The sequence below is a fragment of the Atractosteus spatula genome, chromosome 5 (genome assembly GCF_055471065.1).
Source record: "Atractosteus spatula isolate fAtrSpa1 chromosome 5, fAtrSpa1.hap1, whole genome shotgun sequence".
In the NCBI taxonomy this organism is placed as follows: domain Eukaryota; kingdom Metazoa; phylum Chordata; class Actinopteri; order Semionotiformes; family Lepisosteidae; genus Atractosteus; species Atractosteus spatula.
This window is the reverse complement of record NC_142710.1, coordinates 29590076-29615547: the sequence shown is the minus strand read 5'-3', so window position 1 is coordinate 29615547 and position 25472 is coordinate 29590076. Positions and strand designations below refer to the sequence as shown.

The 25472-nt window shown below is 37.0% G+C and overlaps 1 protein-coding gene across 7 annotated transcripts; it reads left to right on the top strand.

The window, feature by feature from the left end:
- Positions 1-1747: 1747 nt before the first annotated feature.
- Positions 1748-25325, top strand: washc2c (WASH complex subunit 2C). Of its 7 annotated transcripts, none has more exons than XM_088915578.1 (33): positions 1748-1869; positions 2853-2993; positions 4007-4171; positions 4790-4858; positions 5259-5432; positions 6273-6366; positions 6853-6914; positions 7008-7061; positions 7220-7309; positions 7668-7755; positions 8247-8321; positions 9403-9524; positions 9805-9874; positions 10570-10629; positions 11351-11530; positions 12016-12179; positions 12501-12611; positions 13407-13499; positions 13849-13962; positions 14389-14502; positions 15232-15392; positions 15525-15642; positions 16207-16389; positions 17166-17351; positions 17721-17849; positions 18288-18404; positions 19761-19859; positions 20049-20183; positions 20736-20798; positions 22096-22308; positions 22825-23442; positions 23827-24004; positions 24637-25325. In XM_088915578.1, exons 2-33 carry the CDS (start codon positions 2853-2855, stop codon positions 24783-24785), a joined length of 4389 nt encoding a protein of 1462 aa, XP_088771704.1. In that variant the 5' UTR covers positions 1748-1869; the 3' UTR covers positions 24786-25325. The 7 variants fall into 7 exon arrangements, with proteins under 7 accessions (XP_088771704.1, XP_088771708.1, XP_088771707.1 ...); XM_088915577.1 differs by having other exon boundaries at positions 1750-1869; positions 15525-15645; XM_088915582.1 differs by lacking the exon at positions 13849-13962.
- Positions 25326-25472: the final 147 nt, after the last annotated feature.

The window sequence follows — 25472 nt, the reverse complement described above, 5'->3', positions numbered from 1 at the left end:
ACATACTGGAAGGATAACTGGCTACTGGGAGATTTGGCCATGGTGTGAGTGTATGTGTTTGTATCTGTGAGTGCCCTGCCATGGACTGGTGTCTCACTCAAGGTGTATCCTGCCTTACGCCCATTGCATGCCAGCATTGGCAGGTAGAAAATGGATGGATGGATCTAATACGCTTAATAGCACTTGAATGAAAAGTAAAATTTCTGACTAAATGTTACTTTACAAAAAATTTACATAGGTACTGTATGTCACAATTTACGTGATACAGTATACAGCACACCAAAATAGCTATATAATTTTCATGTGCAATAAATGTACAAAGTTATTATAAAGAAAATAGCAAACAAATAGTATCAGGTGAACTGACATTTTATTGAACAGGTATGGCACAGAATAATTCATTATGTTAAATGGCTTTTTTGTTACATGAGCAGAAGGGTGTCTTGTCTTCAAGGACATATTTCTGAGATATCAAGACAAGGACACCTGGGTGAGCCCGCAGGATGGGCAGCAAGAGAGGTGTGAGGACTTTTTAACCAGTTTAGCACTCTTGCAGTCAGGTTACCATCAGCAGAGATCTATAAGATTAGACCTTTCTGATCAGAACATCAGACTTGAATGTCCTTGGTATCAAAATGACAAGCGGTCAATATTTTCTTTTAAAATAAATCCTTAAAAAATAGAATCCTAATTTTCATGTGAATGGAAAATGCATTTTATGGAAGCTGTAATACATCTTCAGAATTCTGACTGTACTATTATCTAGATTAGCGTATGGAAGATTAATTCTTCCCAGCTGCTAAACAGGTTAGAAATATTCAATACCTACCAAGTCTGGTATTGTTTAAACTGCAGCGATACTGTATGCTTCATGTCACATATACAGAGTTTATTCTTTGTTTGGTATCCATGTGTGCATTATGTGCATTACGTTTAATTCATGACAGTATTTTGTAAAACTGTAACTCTCAATGTTGCTTAAATGTAACGCTCTCTCTCTTCTCCTCTACCGTCTCCTCTCAGCTTTTATTCGATATCATACACAAAACTGGCTAAACAAAAAATTTTCAAAACATATATCCAGGGAAGATCAACATAGTATAAGTAGCTATAAAAATTATGCACATTGTTCAATTAGCAAAGCAATTAAAGATATTTTGCTTTAGAACTAAGATACTTAATTAATAACAGTGAAACAGTGGACAACTATGGTGCAATCTGCTTTTCACAGAGGTCAGTAGTGACCATCTGTGTATTGGCAAGTGTGATAATGTGTTTCACACGTGCAGTAAGAGATGGTTGATGTGCAATGAAGGTAGTTCAGTTCGGCTGAACTGGTAGTAGAGACTGAACTGTCATGTAATCTACTGGAATGCAGCCTGCATGAAAGGGGAAAGGGGACAAACTGGGTCAGTGCAGCAGCTGTATTTTAAAATGTTAAATATTTGGGAGCTGTCTCTGGTGGAAATGCTCCAGGCTAAGGTCTTTGCAACAGTTCACAAATCAATAGGAGAACAAAACCTTTAAAACAGCCTAGTAACGTCTACTTTTGTCAATCTTTAATAACATTATTTAAATGTTAAAAAATGTCGGATCATTTGTGGTAAAAATATTCAGCATTACAGTATTTATAAAAAGTTTCTAAAGAATCTTAGTATTCTTCCGCACAAAGAAAGAAAAAACAGTTCTACCAAACTTTAGGTTAGAATTTCTCACGTGGTCTCTTTATGGTTTGTCAGGTGACTCCAGTCAGCTGATGCAGAGACGTTCTGAACATGGCGGAACTGTCAGAGAGTCATTGAGAAAACAAGAGTGTTTATTTTCTTGTCAGATAAAGTACGAGGGACTTAAGAGAAATTCTAAATCAAGGTAAGCAAAATCACGCTGATATCAAAAGCTTAGCGGGAAGTGTTTGGCTTGTCTATGTTAAAATTCCTATTTTCCGCGGCCAAGCACCAGTTGTAAAATTACGTTTGTGTTGAAAGAATCTTTCATTTTGTTAGTGTTATTGAAATTACTAAAACGCCTGTTCTTAGTTAACGTATGTGCAAGTTAAGCAAAGAGTGTTATCACAGTTTTCATTAGAAATGCTGTAGATCTCTAAACCTGCTTCATTCGTTGCGATGATCTTTCAATCGGTTAAGTATGATCCATGATGACCTGCAAAAAAATATTATATCTTTCTTGATGGCTACGTCTGTAACTAGCACTTTTAAGGATTAAGCAATCGAAAGGAGTATAGCCAACTGAACTTCATCATGATAGGTAGTTTCAGGCTGAAGATGTTCAATGATCGTCATTGCCGTTTAATTTTAATAGTAATAATGATGATAATACATTTTGTAGTTATAGGAGATTATGTTTTACAAGATGCTTATGATTCTAAGTTACGTTTAGTTGAAATAATGAATTGCATTACGAAAAGCAGAACAAAACTATTGCAAGTTTTTTGCGTAATGTGTTAGGTGAAGAATTGATAGACGCACTTATTTTCCTTTAGTATTTTGAGCAAAGAATTCTTAAAGCGCCTGCGTATCCGTAAACAACCGCACGAACTTGGAAAACAGCATTTTATAAGTGAATGCCAAAAATGTCCCTAGCTCTTTTATTCATACATTATGCAAATCTTTATAATAGCTGATGTATGTGAGAAATGAGGATGATCAAACTCAAATCCTTTAATGGTTTAAACTACTTTGCATAGTCATGTGATACCACTTAGTTAAATGTTTATTTCTTAACATCCAGGTTTAACGCAGAGCAAAATTTAAAAACCTTACAGTCTGATTTGTAGATAGCATCGTTTGGGAGCTTGTTGTTAACCATGCAGTCTTTGCTGAATGATTCTGTAGATGAATGGGCCGACAGCGCCATTAGCCAATGGACCAACAGAACAAAATGGCACAGAGGGAGAACACATCTGGGAAAGGCCTTGGACTTTGGAGGAAATGCGCAAAACCAGTGCGAACTGGTCATTAGCAGCGGATTCTGGGGTAATTCAGTTTGGACCATGAGAAGTTGCTAAGCCAGAATTATATCAGCCATTAGGTGAAATTAAATATGCCTGTATATAGAAAGCAGCTATATCAGCCAACAACTCAACAACCCACTGTAGCTCAGCAGGTGTGAGCCTGGTCAGTACCTGGATGGAAGACCTCCTGGGGAAAAACTAAGGTTGCTGCTGAAAGAGGTATTAGTGGGGCCAGCAGGGGGCGCTCACCCTGCAGTTCATGTGGGTCCTAATGCCCCAGTATAGTGAGGGGGACAATACACTATAAAAAAGTGCCCCGTCCATTGGGTGAGACTAAAACTGAGGTCCTGACTCTCTGTGGTCATTAAAAATCCCAGGACAATTCTCAAAAAGAGGAGGGGTGTAACTCCGGCATCCTGGCCAAATTTCCCATTGGTCCTTACCAGTCATGGCCTCCTAATAATCCCCATCGCCATGAATTGGCTTCATCACTCTGCTCTCCTCCCCACTGATAGCTGATGTGTCATGAGCGTTCTGGCGCACTATGGCTGCCGTTGCATCATCCAGGTGGGGCTGCACATTGGTGGTGGTGGAGGGGAGTCCCCATTGCCTGTAAAGAGCTTTGAGTGGAGTGTCCAGAGAAGCACTGTATAAGTGTAAGCAATTATCATTATTATATTAAGGCAAGACTGGACCAATTTAACATTCTTTTCCACTACTTTTCCTCATCATTATTCACAAACCTAGAAAAGCTTCTGGATTTCAAACGTTTTAAGTATCAGTATCCTTGATTATGATCCATTTTTATATGTCATATGTTTGCTAATGAAAACAAATATAAATAAGAGCAGTGTATGTTTTATTTAATGACTTTATGGGCAAACATATCTTAATCCATCATGGGTATACAGTATGTCTATGTTTTTTGTGTTCGTAATGTAATAACGGACCTTTGTATCGGCTTACAACAGATTGTTGGTTGTTACGGAGGTGCAGTGTAGAATGTGCTTATTTCCTTTTTCATTGTCTTTGCAGCTTCTTCTGTTCCTCCAAGACTTCTCTCAGCGAATGCTGTCTAAGACCCATGAAATTGAAAAGCAGCTTGATGGCCTCATTCGTGACACAAAAGCAACAGACTGCTGCCTGCACACTGTCTTTAATGATTTCCTCATGCTCTCAAATACACAGTTCATAGAAAACGTATGTTTTCTCTTCATGATTCTTTATGTTTGCCTGTGCCAGGGATTTTTTAGCATTGTTCTTCACAATATAGTGGCAAAAATTATTAGTTATTAAAAACTGGAAATGGTATCCTATTTTTAACCAGTGAACTAATGTGATGTCTTGCATTCTACAGACTTTTCCATTAACATTATTGCAGCATTCCCACTGTGTTTATGTCAATTCAAATCCTGTCGTTTGGTGAAAGCAACGTGATTTTATGAAAAAATGAGTGCTTACAAAGAGAAAGCTTAAGTTGTTGCATTCTTCATTACAAGTATTATTTTTAGAAATGAAGTTATTAGATGACGGAAACCATTCTCGTTAGTTTTTATTATTTGTCCTTAAGATTCGATTAATAAAAAGTTAAGAGCCATGTATAACACAAATAGGAAACTCTTAGTCCCATTTGGTAAAATATTCACACTAAACTGGTCTTAACTGTCTAATACAGTAATTAACAATTTAAACATTGCATTTTCAAATGTTCTTATCACAATTTTAATGTCTGTGTATTTATTTTGTGTACCTTTGCCTTAAACTATTTACCTCTGCTTTTTTCTGATTATGTTCATATTTGTTTTTCTAATTTATCAGCGAGTTTATGACGAGGAGGTGGAGGAGCCAGTGTCTAAGTCAGAGCCCGTGGAAAAACAGCCTGAACAGGTACAACTTCCACACCTGCCCAGTTTTTATTGACATCTGCTTTTCTTTCCTCAAAATGGAAATGGTTCTACGTCATCACAGATCACTTCATTAGTCACTCTTCCTAACTAGGCTTCTTTCAAGAATGAGATCCACAGATCAATCAGTTTCTGGCTGCCAGATAAACAAGTTACAGTAGGTTAAATGGTCTCTTCTCTAACTTCTCTTATTGTCTTATCACACTTGTCAGCCTTAGGTATTCATTGGTTCTTTAGTGACATTGTGAGTATTTTTACACATCATTGAAGTATACTGACTTGAAAGTCCTTTAGGTTAGTGCCACAACTTTTTCCATATTAAATGACACTGCTAATGCTAAATCATTTTGAAATTATTTTTGTTGTTGCTGTCATCTCTGTAGGACAAAAGTCGAGAGCAGAAGGAGGCTGAGTTGATTCCAAAGATTCAGGAAGCAGTTAATTATGGATTGAGAGTTTTGGAGTCAGCATTTGAACAACTAGACATTAAAGCAGGAAACTCGGACTCAGAGGATGAAGAAGCCGCAGACAGAGTGGAGCCCATACTGGAACCCAAGGTAAGGCTTTCAATACAGAGAACAATTTATCATCCTTATCGGATGATATGCCTACATACTGTCTCATTCAAGAAGGCCGAAAAGTAGAAATTCACATCATTTGGGTAAAAACAACTGTGTGAAAAGAATGTAAAATGGTTACAAAGGTTATACTTGTCTTGTCCCATGATTCCTGAGGACTGTAAAATTATAGTAGATCAGAACTTTTCCTTCATATGCTGTGCTATGAGTAGAAAGGATATTGTAAATCATCTCATAAGATGAATGCTTTTTAGTGTGCATGTCACAGGTGCATTGCTGGAGGAAACAGCAGACCTGGCTAGTGTATCAATTTAGACAGCCTCATGAATTTGTAGGGAGTAATGGGAAGATACTGTAAAAACATCAATGGGAATCACAGTTTAGGCTACAAGAAGATGCTGAACTAACAGAACATAGAACAGATTACTGTATCCAGTATGTTTTTTGAGGAGAATGCTGATTGCTCCTAAGATAGATGTCTCTGAACCTTAGTGGAGCCAAGGTTGGGATGTGAAGTTACATTTGCTGCTAGGGGTGGATTGATCTGGTTTAAGGGATCTTCTATAATATTTTGGTCAATATGCTGTATATTAAAATTCAGGGGCACCGTTTTGTGACTCTCAGCAAATATCCTGCTGTACATATTGTACTTTTATGATAGTTTAATTGAAGACTTTTTGACAACAAAGCAATTATAATCTTTTTTTGACAATGTCTTAGTTAATACATCACAAAATAGCTTTTCTGTTTAATTTCTGAATATTTTAACCCTAGTTTATGTTTGACATGTGTTCTGTTTTCATTTTCATGTATCGTCAGGATCTGTATGTTGATAGACCATTACCTTACCTGATAGGCTCTCAACTGTTCATGGAGCAGGATGATGTGGGTCTTGGAGATCTTTCTAGCGAAGGTATTATCTTTTCTCCTGGATGAGTTCAAGTAAATCTTTATTTCTTTGTCTGCAAAATTCAGGCTTAAAATTTAAGTCTATTTAAGAAATACAGGCAAATTATTTAGATACCACATTGTGTAGGAATTTTTATGTTTGTCAGGGGTCTTTTAAATATTTTATTATCTGTCAGAATAGGTTGATTTTAGCAAATAAACACAGTAACTATATTAAATTGCTTGCAGTCAGCTAAACGTTCTGTATTAGGTACTTGTAACTGACTGTGTTTTTATAGTTTTGGGTTAGGCTGATAAATATAACTTTCAACATTGTTCAGATTGGATAGTAAACTTTTTTTTGTTGTAGGACTAATGTAAAATGTGCCCTCATCAAACAATAGCATTTTCCTTTGAATTATTTGCTTCACAATATACAACATATTGTGCCTTAAAGCAGCCACAATACATTGACAGGATTGTCTATTGGATTGTCTCCTTTGTGTTTTAGAAATGTCAATTGATAGCGACCGTGATAGTGTCATTGACAGTGAAGAGGACAAGGGCGAGGAGGTGAGATAGCCTGCTGGACTTTGGATTTATTAGATGCCTGTTAGAATGATGTAGTCGAATTCTAACCTTTGGCTGTTCTCTTAAAACTAACAGCAATCCGAGGATGAATTTGATCAGGATGATGAGTTACAAGGGAGGCTGAAAAAAGTAAGTCTACCGACTGGTGGATTTATTCTTAGTGTCACACTGACATTATTTGGTAGACATCCGATTTTCATTTCAAAATAGCAGACAGCAATTAAACCACCCCCAACTTGTAAGAAGAGCAAATTTCAAGATGTGAAAATGTCATTCGTTTTCAATAGAAGCCAATGGTCAGCGATGATGAAGAGGAGGAGGAAGATGAAGACTCAGACATATTTGGTGAATCAGACAAAGAAGATGAGGATAAGAAGGTAACTCTTAAGTAGAAAGAAGTCAATTCATTACTTAAATCGTGTCATTTCAATTGAAATGAGTCTGGTGCTGTTTCCTGCCTGCGCCAATTGTTCCCTCACAAGCTCTTGAAAATTCCTTATGACCCAGGGAAAAGCTTTCCTCATGTCATTTGATAAAAGAGTTGCCTGGAAGTTGTGGGAGCTCCAGTCTTGTTTGAATTATTATTTTTTATATAATTTTGTGTTTTTCAGAGAAGGTATTAGTACCATTTATTTCAGAATCCCAATGTATGATGTAAATTCCATGCACTTCGTATGTACATTTCATCATGTATTCCTAAACACAGTGACATCACCTTTGCCTGAATTGTTCCAGGGCTCCATGGGACAGTCCTCCTTTGCAGACGAACTGGCGGCTCGTATTAAAGGAGATGTGCCCAGCACGCAAGATGCAGATCAGTCTTGTGAGTTTATTCTGCGTTTGGGGGCTTTAAAGTGCTTTAAAATGCTAACGAACTGAATTAAGTTCAAAAAGTATAACCTGTTCAGCTCACTATCTTTGTTAGCATATTTTTTTTCTTTTATACCATTTAGTATAATAAAGCACAGTGGAGGATCTGTTTTAGTCAAAGATGGAAGAACTGTAAAGCGTACCTGCACAAAATGAAATATATTAAACATAAAACCCAAAAAGTAACGTAGGTCTATAGTTGTTGTTGGAGCAGGCCATTTAATCTCTCATAAGTATTAATTAATTTACTTTTTTAAAAATGCTTTGCTGCTATTTTACTAGCAACAGAGAAATTGCAATTGTGCAATGTCATGCTAGTTAAATTGATGTTGAGCTTTGTTTTTTCTGAAGTAGCAATATGTCAGTATACTGCAACACAAAGTGGCATGTGTTTGGTACATTCTATTCATTTCATTGATTAATTTCATCCATTCTGTTTTTAAGCATTGTCATCAGCTCCATCTGCATCAAAGAAGAAGGGAAAAGCAAAGAGAGAGTCCAAACCTGATAAAGCCCAGGGTAGGGTTAACTCACCCTCTAGCAGGAAAACATGATGATCGATCTTATTACTGATATTACTAGATCATGAATTCTTAGCTGGAAAACCAAAAGACACCCCCTGATATGACACGACTTTGGAGGCAGTTCTTTATAATTGTCATAGTAAAACATAAGCATACAAAACTAAAAAAAACCCATGAATTTAACTGAATCTCCTAAGATTCTCAAATAAGTTTTTTAAAAGGAGTTTTGCTCACAATATTAAAACTTTTTTTTTCAGAAATAAGATTTCATTTTTAGTGTTTGTAATGACATGTTATTCCAACCAATCTTAATCATCGTTTAATTACTAAGGGAAATAATCAGACAGACATGAGTGGCTGTGGGCTCTGTCACACGTCCAATTAGGCTGATTATGTTGTTCTTTCACTTGATCACCAGTGAAAAGAAGGGATTTATCAGTCTCTTTCAGATGAGTTCATGAAAGGTAGTCAGTACTTCAGAATCAGATTATTTAGCATTAATGAGGCCCTTCATTTTCTTCTAGACGCTAGTAGCAACATCTGCTGAGGAGAAGTGGTATCTTCACTTTTTTGGTCTGCACACTTATTATGTATATTCTGTACATCGTGTTCCTCCATTGTCTGGTTGAAGAGGTTAAAAGAATTCTGAAATTGTGTGTTCGCACCCCTACATGCTTGTTTACCCTTTTGTTTTCCCTTGATGCATTTGCCTTCAGTTAATGTGTTTTGTATAATTCTTTATCTACATTTTTTGGGGGAAGGGCTCTAGTCTGTATGTCAACGAATACAGTTAGTCTTACATCTTTCTTAGTTATGTGAACTTCTGCTAACCCCTACGATTACACTGAGAAACTAACTGCAAGAGGCTTGGCCAAAAGGAACCTATGTTGTTTTGCAGGAAACAAAGCTCTTTAATCCTTATAAAATCAAAAGGGGTCTGCTCAGGTTATTACAAAAGTAACCATAAGTGTCCTATTTAAAGTAAATAAGGGTTTAATTAAGATTTAATTGAAGATTCCGAGATTTTCTGTGATATAACTGTTCTGAAAAGCGATGTTCGTCTTCCCCGTACCTAGATGAGGAGGACAGTGATGAGCTGTTCAAACCTCCAAAAATGGAAGATGAGGATTTCTCTCCGTTTGGTGGTAAAGGAGGACTGTTTAGTGGAGGCAAGGGGCTGTTTGATGATGACGATGAAGTGAGTGATTGTTTAATAGCAGCTAATCATTTTGTTTTCAAATAGAGTAATGTTTCCTGTAGTCACTACTGATTGTAAATTAAATTAAACATAATTTGACTAAGTTTAGCTTGGTTAATTGCTACCTATTTGAAGATAACATAACGCTTGAAGAGGAACATCAGTATTGAAAGCGATGATATAATATTTCACTCTAACTTTATTTTTGGAATTGTATTAAGGTGATTGATTGCATAGGGAATGTAAAATAAAGTTTATAATGTTATTTTAAACCCTGCAGGGTGATCTGTTTGCTGAGGCGCCGAAACACGAGGCTGAAGATAAAACAAAAGAATTACCTGTCAGTAAAGGTTGGTACTGTGTGTCTGATGGGGGTTTCACATCTTACCAGTGGATACCAATAGAACAGACTTTTGGGAGGACTGATCTAACAGAATACAATGCAGTTTTTGTTTTATTTTCAGCTCTGGTTATTCTACACTATGAAGTTACTTTTGTGTACTTTGTGTCACTTTGTACGTGAACACTCAGGGTTGAAACTGTAATTGCAGCCCCGTAATTTATGAACCGTTTTGTACCAGCAGTGAAACAACTCTCCTCTACAGAGTAGAAATACAGAAGTGAGAGGTCAGTAAAGCACTGACAAGTAAGGGATATCAGTGTGATAAGATGGACGCAAGAATAGGGGAAAGAACAGGAAGCAAACCTGCATAGTTCTAAGCAAGGCAAAAGTGGAATTAGTTTTAGTTCTTCTAATATTTTAATAAGGCTTCATTAGGGTAATCTAGAGAAACTGTTACTTGGGCTGTAAGTGATGAAAAACAGTTACTTGATTAGTTAATTAAGTAATGTACATTTCCATCATTTCTGGCAAAACGTTTTAATCTTATTATTTCCGGTTTATGTTTATTAGAAAGATTGCTTCCATTCTTAAAATATACTGTACTGTATGTATTTGTCTCAGATTTCATCTGGGTCACATCACTGTGATAAATAGTTTAATGGCATTGACACAATTAAAACAACTTTTGTTTTTTGGCTTTAGATCCTACAGTGTCTAAAACCAACAAAAAAATCCCATCTGGTGCTGTCTCCATTTATCCAGGTGAGGTGTAAATGAGGTTACATAAATCTTTAACAAAGCATCACTTTATTAGCCCTATACAATTTCTTGCATTAGGAATTCGTCTTTTAGCATACCCCAGCTTGCTCTCCATGAGACACAGACAGGGAGAGAAGCTTGGGGTCAGAGTGCAGGGCAGGGTCAGCCATTGTACGGCGCCCTGGGGCAATTGGGGTTTCTCTGCCGGCTGTGGGATTTGAACCGGCAACCTTCCAGCCACAAGCGCATATCCTTAGCCACAGAGCCACCACTCCGCCCTCAAGACACAAGTACAAGTACAAGTAACAAGACACAAGAGCACTACAATATTTCGTGTATAGAGAAATTTTGTGTGTGGCACTCGGTAGTGTGGAAACTGGTTTTGGTTCACTGGATGGACTTTGTTGAGAGTTCAGTGGGAGATGGCATGATTCAGCAAGACCATTGAATGCAGTGTTTTTGTAGCAGATTCTAGCCAGCCAAGGACAGTCTTGGCAGGTATAACTTGTGCACTGCTTTCTGTGCTGTGGGGTTGTTTTTAAGTGGGGTCTGGAGGTTTTGTTCATTCAGAGTCTCTTCTGTGTAAAAAGTCCAGGTTCTACAAGTCTTATACTGTACTGTACTGTACTGAGAAATTAAAAGTCATGTACTGTGAACAATTGATAAAATGGTGTGTTCAGTTTTTTATTTTGTGAAGGACGTGAAGTTGTCTTTTATTCCTCAGGAAACACCTTCTTCAGTCCCACAAAAGACTCTGGATCCAGTGAAGGAAAAGAAAATGGGGTTCCCGTGGAAAACAAAGCCAAGTTGGCACCAAAGCAGACATCTCTGGGAGGGCTTTTTGATGATGACGAGGAAGAGGATGACATCTTCAGTGGAAGTAGTGTCAAAAAATCAGATCCTGGTAAATGCCCAATACATTCTGCAAACAAACGCACAGTTATATACAACTTAATTTTACTATTTCAACAAAAACTACTTATACACAAAATAGTAGATTAACATTAAATAGAATTTTAGTTTTTTCCTGATGTTCATCCCTATGATTTTAAATGATAAATGTGGATTGTTTTATGACTGAAATAAAAAAGGTGAGTAGTAATCATGCACTTAATGTACATACTTTACTTCAAGATTTATTGTCTGCCCTTCTAAGTAAATAAATTAACACTGATTGTCATTTCTTCATTTCTTCGTAGTGTACAGATTAACCTTACACAGTACTGTATGGCCTGTGTATTGTATACAGATGAGTAAATAATGCTAGATGCTGATTTGATGATCTGTAAAGAATGTACACTGGCACTTCTTCAATAACATTGAGTATGCATTCTCATACTTTTATTTACTTACTTTTACATACATACTACTTTTATTATCTTCTTGTAGGTTTGAAAAAGCCAAAGCAAAAGAAAACAGTGGATCTCTTTGGGGAAGATGAAGAAGATGATGGGGATAGTTCAGATGTTTTCATTAAGAACTCAGGTGCAGCAGCTCCCCATCAGAAAGATAAGGATGATGAGGAGGAGGTGGTCTCAGTACCTGAGAAAAAGGTAAATTCTGTCCTTTGCCCATGTTCTTTGCGCATCCAGTGTTTTTGTTTGCTCTTTCAGGACTATTTTGAGGTTAGAAAATCTTATCAGTTACACTGTTACATGCAATAGAAGAAATGTGTAGTTTGCTGTATTATTACTAAATCAGTAAAAATGTATTTCTCATATTTCTATATTCAGCCTATTCCAGAAGCAGCTTATTTTTTTAAAGTCTTTCAATAGTCTTTCTAAAGACAACGTGTTATGAAGACAAAGACAAAGATATGAAGATAAAGACAGAGAGAGAAGGGTGGGGTGTTTAGTTGTTTTACTCTTTTACAGATGCCTGCAGGAGCCGTTTCAATGTTTGGGCCAGGAACCAAAACTCTCCTGGTTGAAAGTCAGAGGAAACGACAGCCCTCCACCAGTGAAGACTCTGAAAAGTCTGAAGAGGTGATGTGAATGTTACTCTGCTGCCTGTGGCGGTTCCCGAATTTCTTTTGTTCTTTGGACCATTTGAACTTTTGTGTTATACCAGAAGAAAAGGTCTTAAATTTATTGACAAAACAAAGCATTTGCTTTACGTCTTTAAGGTATGATTACAGTAGTACTTTGGTTTGAAAGGGGGGAAATGAAAAATGCATTTCTTACCAACAGTCCATAAATTTTATTGAGCATAAAGAAATACTTTTTTATTGTCTCACGTACTGCACCTCACCTTTGAGGTTCAGCATTTCGCCAGAGAGAGCATCAGGAGCAACTCATAACGCCACATATGATAATTGAGAATAAGGCTGTCAAATGCAAGATCATATTAAAGGGGAACTGCAATGCTATTTTTACATTTCAGTGTTAGAAAGAATCAGCATTGATGAGTGTATTTCAAACCAAAATGAAAGTAAAATGTACACAGTAAGGTGTAAACCAAAATTTACAGGTATGTCCAAAGCCATATTCTGTGATTGCAGTGACTAGTGAGCAGGAAGGGCCACATCATGTCACAGTTTTTGTGAACTCTTGCTATCGCCCATGGTGAGACCAGGGGTTTACGACAACACACAGTACTTTCACAAGGTTCAGGATTTTGTGTTTAATTCGGAATTTGTAAACTTTTTCTATATAATGTCAATGAATTTATTTTGTTACTGAGATGTAATGACCGGTCTGAGAAATTGGGACAGCAGTTCCCCTTTAAAGTGATACTTAATGCATTAAAATTTGGACTGAACAATATTGTCTGGTTTACAGAATATATCTTCACAAGGCATTTTCAAGACAGCAGCCAAACCTGCTGAGAAGTCCCAATCCAAAAGTCTCTTCTCAGATGAGGAAGAGTCACAGGTATGCCATTTTAAAGTAGCTTTCCTCTTAAGAGGAGATAACTGTATTGTTTCTGTTTTCTTTTAGGTTTATTTTGATTTTGAAGCACCTTTTCAAATTGTCAGTGGACAATTTTAGTTGGCATGAAGTTTAGCATGAAATTTGTACAGCATGACATCTTTGGAAATATGTTTTTTATGATCTAAATCTTACATATTATTTATTACTCTGCTTTGAGAAAGATGTTTGTTTGTTGGCTAGAACACAAACTTAACAGTTACAACGTTTATTGCTGTTACTGTTTTTCCATGACCATATCACGAAAATGAAACCAGATCCACTAACAAATTATTTTATTTAAACATCACAGGATATATTTCCATCCAGTAAAAACACTAATAAAAATAAGTCAAAACCTGCACCTGTAACCAAGAGCCAAGCCAGCAAATCACCACTTTCCATTTTTGATGATGATGAGGAAGAGGTAAATCATTTAATCTGTCATTTAACTTCCTCTGATTGTTGCAGTTGTATATTAAGGAGCCTGTTGCCTACCTACTGGTTTATTTCGTGTTTCATGGTTAAATAAAAGCTTGTTCTGTCTATGCTGTAGTAGCATGCATGGTGATACTTCTGACCTTTGTTATGTGCTTTGTTATGAGATTCATTAGAAAAAAGGCTCGGGAGAATCTGAATTAACTTGGGCTTTAACTTTTTCAACTAGTCCCTGCCTTTCTGCCATTGTAGTTTGCTTAAATTCTCAAATTGAAAATTAAAAGCATAGCATAATAAGGAGTGAAAGTTTTCAATGCTAGAAATTTAACAAAAATTAAAGGGTTTTGATTTCGCAAAAGCATGTTGGGGAGAAAAAAAAGGTGAAAAAGTGCAACTTTTTGCTGTACTTTATCAGGATCTGTTTGCTTCTGCACCTCCAAAGTCAACCGTGAAAATATCTCAGGAAAAAAAGGCATCCCCACAAGAAACAAACAAACCCCATACCACTTCACTCTTCAGCGATGATGAGGTATTGTGTGGACTAGAAATGTCTCATTTATTTTATGTTCTTTACTTCGTTTATATTTGTAGTAAATTATGAAGTACATTTTACTGTCAAAGATCGCTTCGTTGCCCTTTAGCCTGGCCTTGTAAAACATGTCATAAATAACACTTTTTTTCCATCTAAATAGCTTGATAAGTTACGCACCCAACAGATTTAGAGTGTGGCTGCACTCCACAGCACACAATCTAAAGCAACACAGTGCTTTAATTAGCACCATTTTAATCTTGTGGTCTCTTCTGATTTCAATCTCCAATGTTAATTTTAACCTTAGCTTGTGTGCAGCCCACAATCTTTGTGATCATTTCAAAAGGGAATTGTTTTAAATAGGCTTTTTGTCTGAGTGCAGGTTGAACTCTCTAACTGCGGGTTCAAGCCTGGGTCATGTCACTGATGACTGTATCCTATGCCAGGGGTAGGATGGTTAATCAGGACCGTCTTGGCTCTCAGTGACACAGTAGCAACCCAGGCGTTTCCAGGCTAGTGGTCCCTCTCCTCCAATTGGTGCTAAACCCCAAATTTTATTTTGTTTTAAAGAGGTCTCAAGAGGTTGTAAAAGGAAACGTGTTTCATACTCGTATGGTGTTTATGGTTTTATATAAAATGGATAGAGGTAACTAAACTTTGTATTTGATTGTGTTACTGTTGCTGACTGAAGAGGTTGCTTTTGTTTGACATGTTACTCCATCATTTCAGGATCAGTGGGTAACTTCAAAAATGACACCAAGTACGGACAAGAGTGAGACAAAAACCAGAACTGCAACAGGTAAAGAGACCACCCCTTCCAGCCAGAAGAAGGCCAGCCTGTTTGACGATAATGAAGATGACGATCTGTTCCCTGCCACAAAGGGACCCAGGTAAGAACAGATCAGGAAAGCTTCAATAGTTTTAATAACTGGAGATGCAGCTGAAGGTTTAGCCTATAGGTTTTTTCTAGCTATTTCTCTTCATGGTTTTCATGCTGCATACTTTTGCTTTATTTCCTATAGTCAGAAGAAGCCTCAGAGAGTCTCTCTTCTGTTTGAGGATGAAAATGAGGATGATGGGGACAAGGGGTCACTGTTTAGTGCCAAACCAGCTACGGGTATCACTGCCCCTGATGCTAAGGTGGTAGGCAGATATTGCAACCTTATTAATGTGCATGTCTTCCTGTTAAATAAAGAGTCTTTTGTATTTGTGTTGCTGTTCTTTCTGTAAGCAGGATATGTAAGATATGAATTTTGATGCATGTATCATAATAAAGCTTTGAGACCTGTCTATTTTCTACAACTTGTCTATAAACTTGTATTTAATAGATAATAAATAAGATAAATAAATAAGACTGAAAATCACTGTAGGAAAATAGCTGAATTTGCCCAACTGTAAATTTTAAGATATTTAAATTTATTTTTTCCAGGGTATATTTACAGCATAAATTAAAGGACAGATCTATAGTCTGTACATTCTAAAATAACTATTCAAACGGAGTTAAAATTAACTCATACTTCATTCCCAAGTTTGTAAAAATGTACAGTACACAACATGAGGATTTTTTGTGGTTTGTAAGATTAAAATTAAGCTTTCACTCCTTTTTCTGGTAATGTATGAATGTTTCAAAATGGAGCAAAATGGAATATGAATGGAAAACTGTGATTCTCACTCAGAGCTTTATCTCACTGCTCTGCGCTATAGAAGTCGCCTGCAGACCCTCCAGCTCCCTCTCTGTTTGACAAAGATAAGACGGAAGACTTGTTTGAAACACCAACCGAAGCAAAACCTTCTGTGGAAAGCACAGGCCTCAGGAAGCCTCCTGTCGGAGCAGTTAGCTTATTTGGAGGAATTGATGTGTTTGGACAACAGAAGCCAGACGTTAAGGTAAAAATCCCACTTCATTTAGAAAGTTGTGTAAAATTGAAATAATATTTCTTCCACAGAATTTTAAGATAAACATTATCGCAAGTGAAGATGCATTAACCTTCCATTCTGAAATATTTACCAGCAATGTGGATAAAAAAACAAAAGGAAACACGTGATTTGTTCACTTGGAGAGATGTTTATTGACCCATCCATCCATTTCCAAAAACTTCTTCCTATACAAGGTCTTGAGAAGTTGGAGCGTAACTGGCAGACAGTGGGTGCAGGAAACCCAAATGCCCAGACAAACATTCAGGGTTTAGTAGACATCAGGTCTTTGGACTGCGTGAAGAAACTGGAGCAGCTAGAGAAAACCCTCATGACTAAGGGTAGAACAGACTCCCCACAAAAAGCCTGAAACCCATGAGCTATGAGTCAAGAGGTCTTATCACCACGTGTCCATTCATATCCATTATTTAAAATAGATTCATCTGTTATATTTTGTCTTTAATATATGCCTGATTAGATAATTAAAGTGCAGTCCCATAAGTCATAGTGGTAAGTACTGCCTTTAAACCTTATTTAACAAAAGGATGAGTAAAACAAGTATTTTTTAATCATTGTTCATGAAAGTTTGGTGTTATGAATAAAAAATTATGTACTGCAAAATAAATTTGGGTTTTTTAACATTGGAAGGTCAATTATATTTTCTTCTAATGTAGGTCATATTATCAGTTATTGTATAACATGATAATATGATTGAATGTAATCTGTTAATGACATTTTCTTGCAAATAGAGTCCTTTGGAAGACCCTGAGGATGATGAGTTCCTGTATAAAGATGCCCCTCCACCAATGGAAGAGGAACCGAAAGGGAAAAAGAAAAATGTGCTGAGCCTGTTTGATGATGATGATGAAGAAGACGAAGGGCAAAATTCCACATTAATATCTGACAAGCCAACAATGAAAAATGAGTCTCAGAAGGTATGTGAAGAGAAAGAGAAACATGTTAACATTGATTGAAGTTATGGAAATTGCAGAAAAAGTCATTTGTCTTAATTTAATGACTAGCTTAATGTTCTGTGTGACCCAAGAGTATACTGTGGAAATTAAAGAATCATTTTATAAGGACAATTTTAATTACTTTAGGTGTGTTTCCTAAATAAACTTAGAATAATCGACTTTTAATAGGTGCTTCATGTTATGAACGAAACATTAGGTGCTGTTTTTATTGCATGTTTTTGAAAAGTGATGTACCCCGTATAGAGATGTTGTCTTGATATAGACTGTCAGCTTTGCTTAGCCTGTCATTTGAAAAAAATGGCTAAGGATTCTGATAAGCATGGATTTTAGTCCACTGAGCAGAGGCCTCGAACAAAGAGCACAGGGGTGTTCCAAGATGAAGAGCTGCTCTTCAGCCAGAAGCAACAGAAGGACAACGACCCTGATGTTGACCTCTTTGCCACAACAGGAAAGGCAGTGGTGAGATTCCAGACTGCTTAGCCTGCTTAAGATCTAGTAAAGCAACAAAAAATAAACCTGTCTTGGCCACTGCTGTATCAGTGTTGCATACAGATGGCCCATCATGTATGAAAAATGTTATTAAACTTACCTTGTTCTAGGAAGATACATTTCTCTTTTCTGCACATACAGACCTCCATATAGAACTGGATCAGCTTCCTCATTTACCTCACCACCTGTTTAAGTGTGAAGACGTGTAGTTATTCTGAGAATCAGTGGCCAGCTGAGTCATAGTTTTAAAGTTGTTTGAAGCATTAAAAAGTAATAATTGGAGCCTTTTTGTTACAATAACTACAGGAGATATTTCCATGAATATTTCCATATTTCCATGAACCTGAGTATTGTATGGGTATCATTTATATATGACTAACTTTCCAATACTTCTTTGTTGGTTTCTAGATAAAGGACAAGCCTGCTGCAAAACCTGTGGAAACTATCTCCCATTCTGCCCCGAAAGCACACTTTGGTGACACCTTGGGTGACGAGGAGGGTGATTTGTTTAGTAAAGCAGGGAAAGTAAGTGCAGATTATGTTTTTGAAACAAGATTCATAAATTATATTCTCTATTTTATATACAGTATGACTCTTATGCCTTTTACCTACTCTATTTCAGTGTTAGCTGTGACGTTTGTAAGACCATGTAGGCAACAATTTGACAATTAATAAAGAAAAGTCATGGAAATCAGAAACAGGTTTTTTTCAGAAGATTAATTTTGAGGTCGTAAGCTAATAAGAAAAACAGTGTCAGTGTGTCTCTGTACTCTGGGGACTTGTACTCAGTTCTGTGTTCTGTTTTTTGCATGCATATGAGTCTTCAAATAAAGAATTAACCTGTTTCTTTTTCACTAGCATATGGGATTTTTCATAAAGGTCATTTGTAGCCATTTGCTCAAAATAGTCACTTAATTTAAGGTGCAGTTAGCTAGAAAACACTTCAGAGCCTGGTCAAACTGGTTACAATTATTATTAATTACAATATTTTTGTTAATAATAATGAGTTAGTCCACCTCTGAAACTGAGAGAAACAAATAATAGAAGAGGCAGGGCCCTCCAGAAATTGAGCCCGCTGCTCTAGTCCATAGCCTTTTACTGTACTGTACTGTATGTACAGTATTTATCATCTTTTTTAAGTAATTGTGGTTGTTGATGTCAGGAGGACTGTTTAGAGCGGTGATTTCCTACTCTGATGCTGGGAAGCAGAATCAGCACTTTGTCTTGATTTGTCCAGATAAGTGTAGTTCGCCACTTCACTAACCAATAAGGACACCAGACAGAAGATAAAGGGGTTGCTCAGTGGGACTCGGTCCATGTATGACTAGGATTCCCCAGACTTCAATGTCTACTAGCAAGAGCACTGCTAAGGTTGTGGTTATGGTTGACACTGCTGGGCCAGGGCTCTTCGACGTCTTGATGGCTAGAGGCTTGCAGTGACAGCAGTAAGAAAGTAAGTAAAGAAGAAAGCACCACCGTTCCTGTCAACGTTAGACCTTCTGTCAGGTGCTGTGGAGCTGGAGCTACCAGCATATCAAATCATAAATGGCTTGACAGGTGGGCAGGTAGCAGGAGCTTGTGTGCTTCCTCATTCCTGCTGCGCTGTGCAGGAGTCCACGGTGTGAGTCGAGACAATTATGGGCGATTCAGAATGAAAAATGCAAAAAGCTCTGAATATAGAATGGAATAGGTTTGCATACCAACTGCTTTTGTGGTTACCAATCAGTTTTATAAAAAGCTTCATTAAGTATTCTGTTACTGTTTTTTTCTCATCCAATTTTTCACTGATGCTTTTGAGACCAACTCCAATGCTGCACCAGAGGTCAGCATGGTCACAAAATGACTAAGATTGCTTTCAGTGAAAATGATTTTTCCTCACAGAGCCCAAAGCCCACCTCTGTGAAGCCAGCTGCACCTGCTTTATTTGGTGATGACGATGAAGAAGATCTTTTTAGCTCTGTGAAGCCCAAACCTCCACAGGTACTGTATATTTCATAGTTTGTTAAATCAATCCTGATAATTCTTATGATATAATGACATATAATTAACATATTATAACATATAATTATAGTATTTTAAATAATCAAAATATAACATAAAAGGTTACCCTACAAATATGTTAAAAGAAACTTTTTTTGTGTGTTAACTTATATTTAACTTACATTGTAGAAACTGCCAGAGAAGAAGATAGCCAGATCCTCTAGAGACGATGATCTTTCAGGTGCAAAAAGGGAGAAAATCAGTAAAACTTCTTCCACACAACCCCCAAAACAAGGAAGCCCACCCAAGCCAGTGGAGATTGAGGTGAGTCTGTTGTAAGCCAGGCATTTTAGAATATGCATATTTTTCATAATTTTATGTTTACAGTTTTGTCAGAAAACTTGAAAATTTCAGCATTTTTTAAAATCCTGCTGTGATGTGTAGAAATCCAAAAAGCTTTAATGAACGTTAGAGTGGTCACGGTTTTTGGTATGGTACAATTTTTGGTATTTTTCAAGATATCCTTGACATCTGTATAATTAGCTGAATCCAGATCACCATGTTTTTTACATGTTATGAGAGGTGACTTTTAGCTTACCACCATGAGAGTTATTTCTCATAAGCTCTGGAAGCTTTGATGGACTCACAGTGGTGTAAAAGGTGATAAATATGGGTTTTAAAGAATATTGTCATCAATTTATATGTGTATCTTTGCGTATAGGTATTCTCTTAGTACAGTAAGAAAACAAATACTTTTACAAGTATGGAAGCCAATGTTGTTTTGAGAAAGAAATACTAAAAAAGCATACACAATTGCTACTGTATGTTATTGTAAGCTGTATGATCAATGTAACTTACTCTTATTTGATTGCACAGAAACCTGCAGGCTCATCTCCTGTTAAAAGTAAAGAGCCTTCCTCACGGATTGGAAAACTTCAAGTAAATTTTATTGCAATTTTCTTTTTCACTTCACTTCAGTGGCCTGTCTCAGTGGGTTCTTGTCTTCACAAACTTTGAAGCTTCCTCTTTTAAGCAAATAAAATCTCTTTCATTTTCACTAACCTTTTGATTTCTGTGTTCTGTATGTGACATACACATACAGGCAAAATTGCCTGAAGCTACATTTCTGAGACTATGCACAATCTTTTGGTCAAAATAAGAACTAGGTCATATTTTCAGGAAGTTGTTTGGACATACTAAAGTTTGCTAAAATAATCAGTTTCCAGGTTTGTTCATTAATGTTCATGGTTTTAATAAACTGGTTTTGAACCTAGTTCTTCTTATGACATTTTCAATCATTAAAAAAATCTTGCCTCCTTTTTTCTTGCACTATATGAAATTCAGCTATCTTTTTCTTGATACAGGATTTTCTTTGAGGCATGAGTATTAAGACAATGTGAGATTACAGCAATAATTGCCTATACTATGCATGGACTGACAGTCCCATCTGAACCCTAAACCAGTTTTAATCTTGTTCAGCAGTGTGGTATTATGGTTAGGCAGGGTTACAATTTTAACATTATTCAAGTTTCTGTCTTACATTGTGGTTAACAAATTGAAATGCTTCTGAGTTTCAACTGATACAGAGTCTCAGATGTGCACGTCAGACGTGTGTTAGGATATACTGCTTTTGGCAAATGATTACCTGAGCTGGAAAATATATGCAGTGCTTATATACACAGACCAATATGATCAGCTCAGTCATATATATACTGTATGATGGTTTTAATATGAAAATGTGATATTTGCCATAGTGGATTCTGAATGCTTAGTTTACAAAAAGATGCACCACCTAATTTGGATATTGAACATTATACTATACCTCATACCCACATCTTATTGAAACGTTGTGCTTAAAGCTTAGTGTAAATAAAACTGTGACATACTGTATTTCACTTTATTTTTATTCCTGTGCATTTTGGTATTTTATATTGTATTTTTCCTATCCACTACAACACTTGATCAGAACAAATATTAGCAAATGCATTTGATTTCAAATAAACTTGCCCCCAGCAGCATGAAGATAATATTTATAGTGATCTGTATTTTGAGTCTTGACCCTGCAGTTATAGTATAAAAAATAAAGACATTGCTGAATTCATTTATATAGCACCTTTCACAACAAGGTTGCTCCAAGGTGCTGACTGGTACAATGTGTGTTTTAGATTCTGGGGTTTGAAACCGCAGTATGTATGGGGATTGCTTCATCACTGATTGGGTTTGATATCCTGTGTAGGCTAACTTGGCCATCAATCCGGCTAGCCTCCTGCCTGGTGCCTCACCGCGGATCCCAGGTGCCTGGAGTGTAATCCCAGGCCCGGCACCTTCTCAGCCTTCTGCTCCAGACGGGCTGCCGAGCTCCACCCCTTCACACCCTCAGCCTGCAGGGGAGGGGGGGGTCAGCTTTGAAGCTCCAGCACAGGCCAGCACGCTGCAGAGCGCCAGCAAGGTCCGTCAAAGACAGCTCGCACAAAGTCTAATGTGAAATGGAAGATGGGTTCTTTTAGGATAATTTTTAAAGTAGAGTGAAGTGGATGATGCCTTCTGTACTCTTCTCTTACAGTACATACACTCTCCAGAGACATGATCTTTTCAGAAACAAATGCGAAGTCACTGAAAGACATCCTTTAGTTTTCAGACCATCCTATTTTCAATTTCTTTGAGGGATTATGATTATTGATAGGATTTTTCTTGAATTTGTATGAATTGTTGATTCAGTGTGGAAGATTTCTGCTAAATACCATTTTACCTGGTTTATTATTTTCATTAAAGGATTACAGTAACGTACCTTTGTTTTCATGAGACATGTTTGTGTGTAGGAAGTATACCTATCCAAAATGACAAAATGCTACATCATCATTCCTTTGTTCTGGCTGTCTGCTTTTCTTTCAAGAGAAAAGGCGAAAGCGAACAAACCTATTCTGTTGATTTCAACTGAATGATTTTGGGGTTTTTTTCACGCAAGGGTCGAGCCAGAGGAGCTGGCAATCGCAGACCACAGACGAGAGCTGCCAGGCACTTAGCAGCACAGCTGTCTGACGAGGTGAAGGACGAGGAGTACAGAATTGAAAGTGCCACAGGTGCCTGGTCCGGCTCTGCTATGCACACAGAATCCCCTCAAACCCCAGACATGATGTCGAGCTCCCAAAGTAAGCAGCCACCTCCAGAAGTGCCGGTATCATCCAAGCTGCCTGCAGGAGAGAAAGAGCCGGCCAAGTCAGAGGGGAGCAAGCCCGTGTTGCCCACAGTAGATGAGGACCTCTTTGGGTCAGATGACCTGTTTGCTCCCTCATTGACCAAAGAGAAACCCTCTCCTAACCCAAAATCCAAGATCCCTGAGGGCATGACAAGAACACAGGGGCACCTTCAAAAGAAGGAAGTGGTTCCTTCTATATTTGATGACCAAGAAGATGATCTGTTTCAATCTGCTAAACAGAAAACCTCGAAGAAAACGAAATCAGTCCCATTTCTAGAGGAGGATGACATTTTTAACATTGGGAAGAGCAGTGCTGTGTCAGTGAAGAAAGAAACCAATTCCTCTGCACAGAAAGAGCCTAAACTGCCCAAGCAAGACATTTTTCAGGTAGATTTTCTGATGTGCTTTCATATTCTTTTTTGGGAATTTCTGAAATGAAGGACCTAATGTTAAGGAAATGATTGTGATATTGAGCCACAGTTTATAGAGTTGCAAAAATTAAAACCAATAAAATAATTACAAGTTCATGTATAACAGGGAATTTCTTGCATTCTGTATATAACACAAAATCCCTACTTGTCATGACACAATATTTTCAATCCTTGCTGTTGTCTCTCCTTAGATTTTTTTGTTCTAATTTATTCCTCAAAACAAAATCTGCAATAAATTAAAATTCAGAAGTGTGAAGCTATTACTCCTCTTCAGGGTTTGCTGGTTGGTGAGTATAATGTAATGGTAAATCTCATTATTCTTATATTCTTGTACACCTAGGATGATATCTTTGAAGCAGAGGCAGATAAAGTTTCCAAAAAACCTAAAGAGAAGGCCCTGGACGTCAACTTGTTTGACGATAATGTTGATATATTTTCCGACTTAATGGCAACAAAACCGAAAGGAAAGGTGTCAAAGAAGAAAGTGGAGACCAAATCGATATTCGATGATGATATGGGTGAGTGACTGATTGTTGTACACAATGTTTTTTGCTTTTTGTGTTTTTTGTGGTCTAATCAGAAAATACATATGGCTAAAGGGTAGTTGGGGCCACTGCTGTCCTCTTGAGCAAGGTACTTCACTTGATTTGGTAAAAGGGGTAGTTGTTTAAATGGGTATAAATGTAAGTCAATGGGATAAATATGTCTGCAAAGTAAACTGGTACCTCTGACCTCTGTATACAGAAGACCATGAGATGATGAGAGACAGGATAGAGTACTGTTCTGTGGCATGCAGTATTAAGAAAATAAAAGCTGTTTTATACGGGCCTGTATTCACAAAGTGTTTGGAATCTTACTTATTTTGTGTCAGCCTTGTTGTATTGTATTTTTTTTTTACAATTTATGCTTATAGCAGCCAGTCTAGGTAGATGAGCTGAGTGGTGTCCTCTCATTTGTAAGCTTTTTTAGTGTTCTTGTTTACTTGATTGGATGCCTTTATTTATCCCCATATGGTGTTTGTCATAACTTTTGCAGGAAACCCTCCTTGTTTAATTTTTACTAATTCTTTCTTTCCTCAGTTGTAAGTAAAAAATGTAATTTGTCTTTATCAGGGAAACCTATAATAACACTTTTTTCTACTGTTTTTAAGATGACATCTTTTCGCCTGGTACTGCAAAAACCACAGTGAAGTCTAAGTCCAAAACCAAGAAAAGTCAACCTGTTCCTGAGACAAACATGGCAGAAGAAACAAGCCACAGCATTTTTGATGACCCCCTTAATGCTTTGGGTGGCAAATAAATTATTTTAAGATGTCTGGTGTGAATGTCTGAATATAAACCTGTACAATTTGAAAGATCCAGAAGGATATAGAGTTTGTTAACACTGTTAATAGTTTAATATTAAATGCATAGGACCACTGTAAAAAAAAGAAGAAAAATGTATGTTAAAATTATCATCCAATGGTGTTCTTGAAGACAGAAATGTTTTTTGGGGGGGAATTAACACTTAGTTCTTAACTCATTGTATGTCTTTCAGTACTTACAAATTATACATTATACATACAGTATTTCTCCAGACACATTTTTTATACAAGAATAAGTGACTAAATAAACATGGTAAAGACTCCTTTATGTATTCATCATATACCACACTATTTGACATCTGTTTTCTCTTAATGATGTTTAGTAACAGAATTGCAACTGTGTTTAAAGTTGACATTTTTCAGCACTGGAAAATGTTTTGCTGAGACGTATATGAACTGCCCAATATGTTAAACATCTTGGTTGCATGTCTTCATTGTAATTTTCATTTCTAAGAACTAAATGGCATTTGTTTAAATTTTGTTTGTGCTGTGAGGTTCATGTGTACGGAATGTCTTACCCTAAATCTGAGCTCCTGTCACTGTCTATTTATATACTAAAGCTTCAAATCTCCAACCTCCTCACCAACAGAACTGTGCAGTGTTATCATACCCCCTTGAAAAGA

What these genes read in the sequence shown, in the direction of transcription:
- washc2c (XM_088915577.1), top strand. Translation starts at nt 2,853, where the DNA reads ATGAATGGGCCGACAGCGCCATTAGCCAATGGACCAACAGAACAAAAT. An exon ending in CCTGCCACAAAGGGACCCAG is followed by an intron (nt 15,393 to 15,524) that starts GTAAGAACAGAT and finishes TATTTCCTATAG; the next exon opens with TCAGAAGAAGCCTCAGAGAG. An exon ending in CACGGATTGGAAAACTTCAA is followed by an intron (nt 20,799 to 22,095) that starts GTAAATTTTATT and finishes TATCCTGTGTAG; the next exon opens with GCTAACTTGGCCATCAATCC.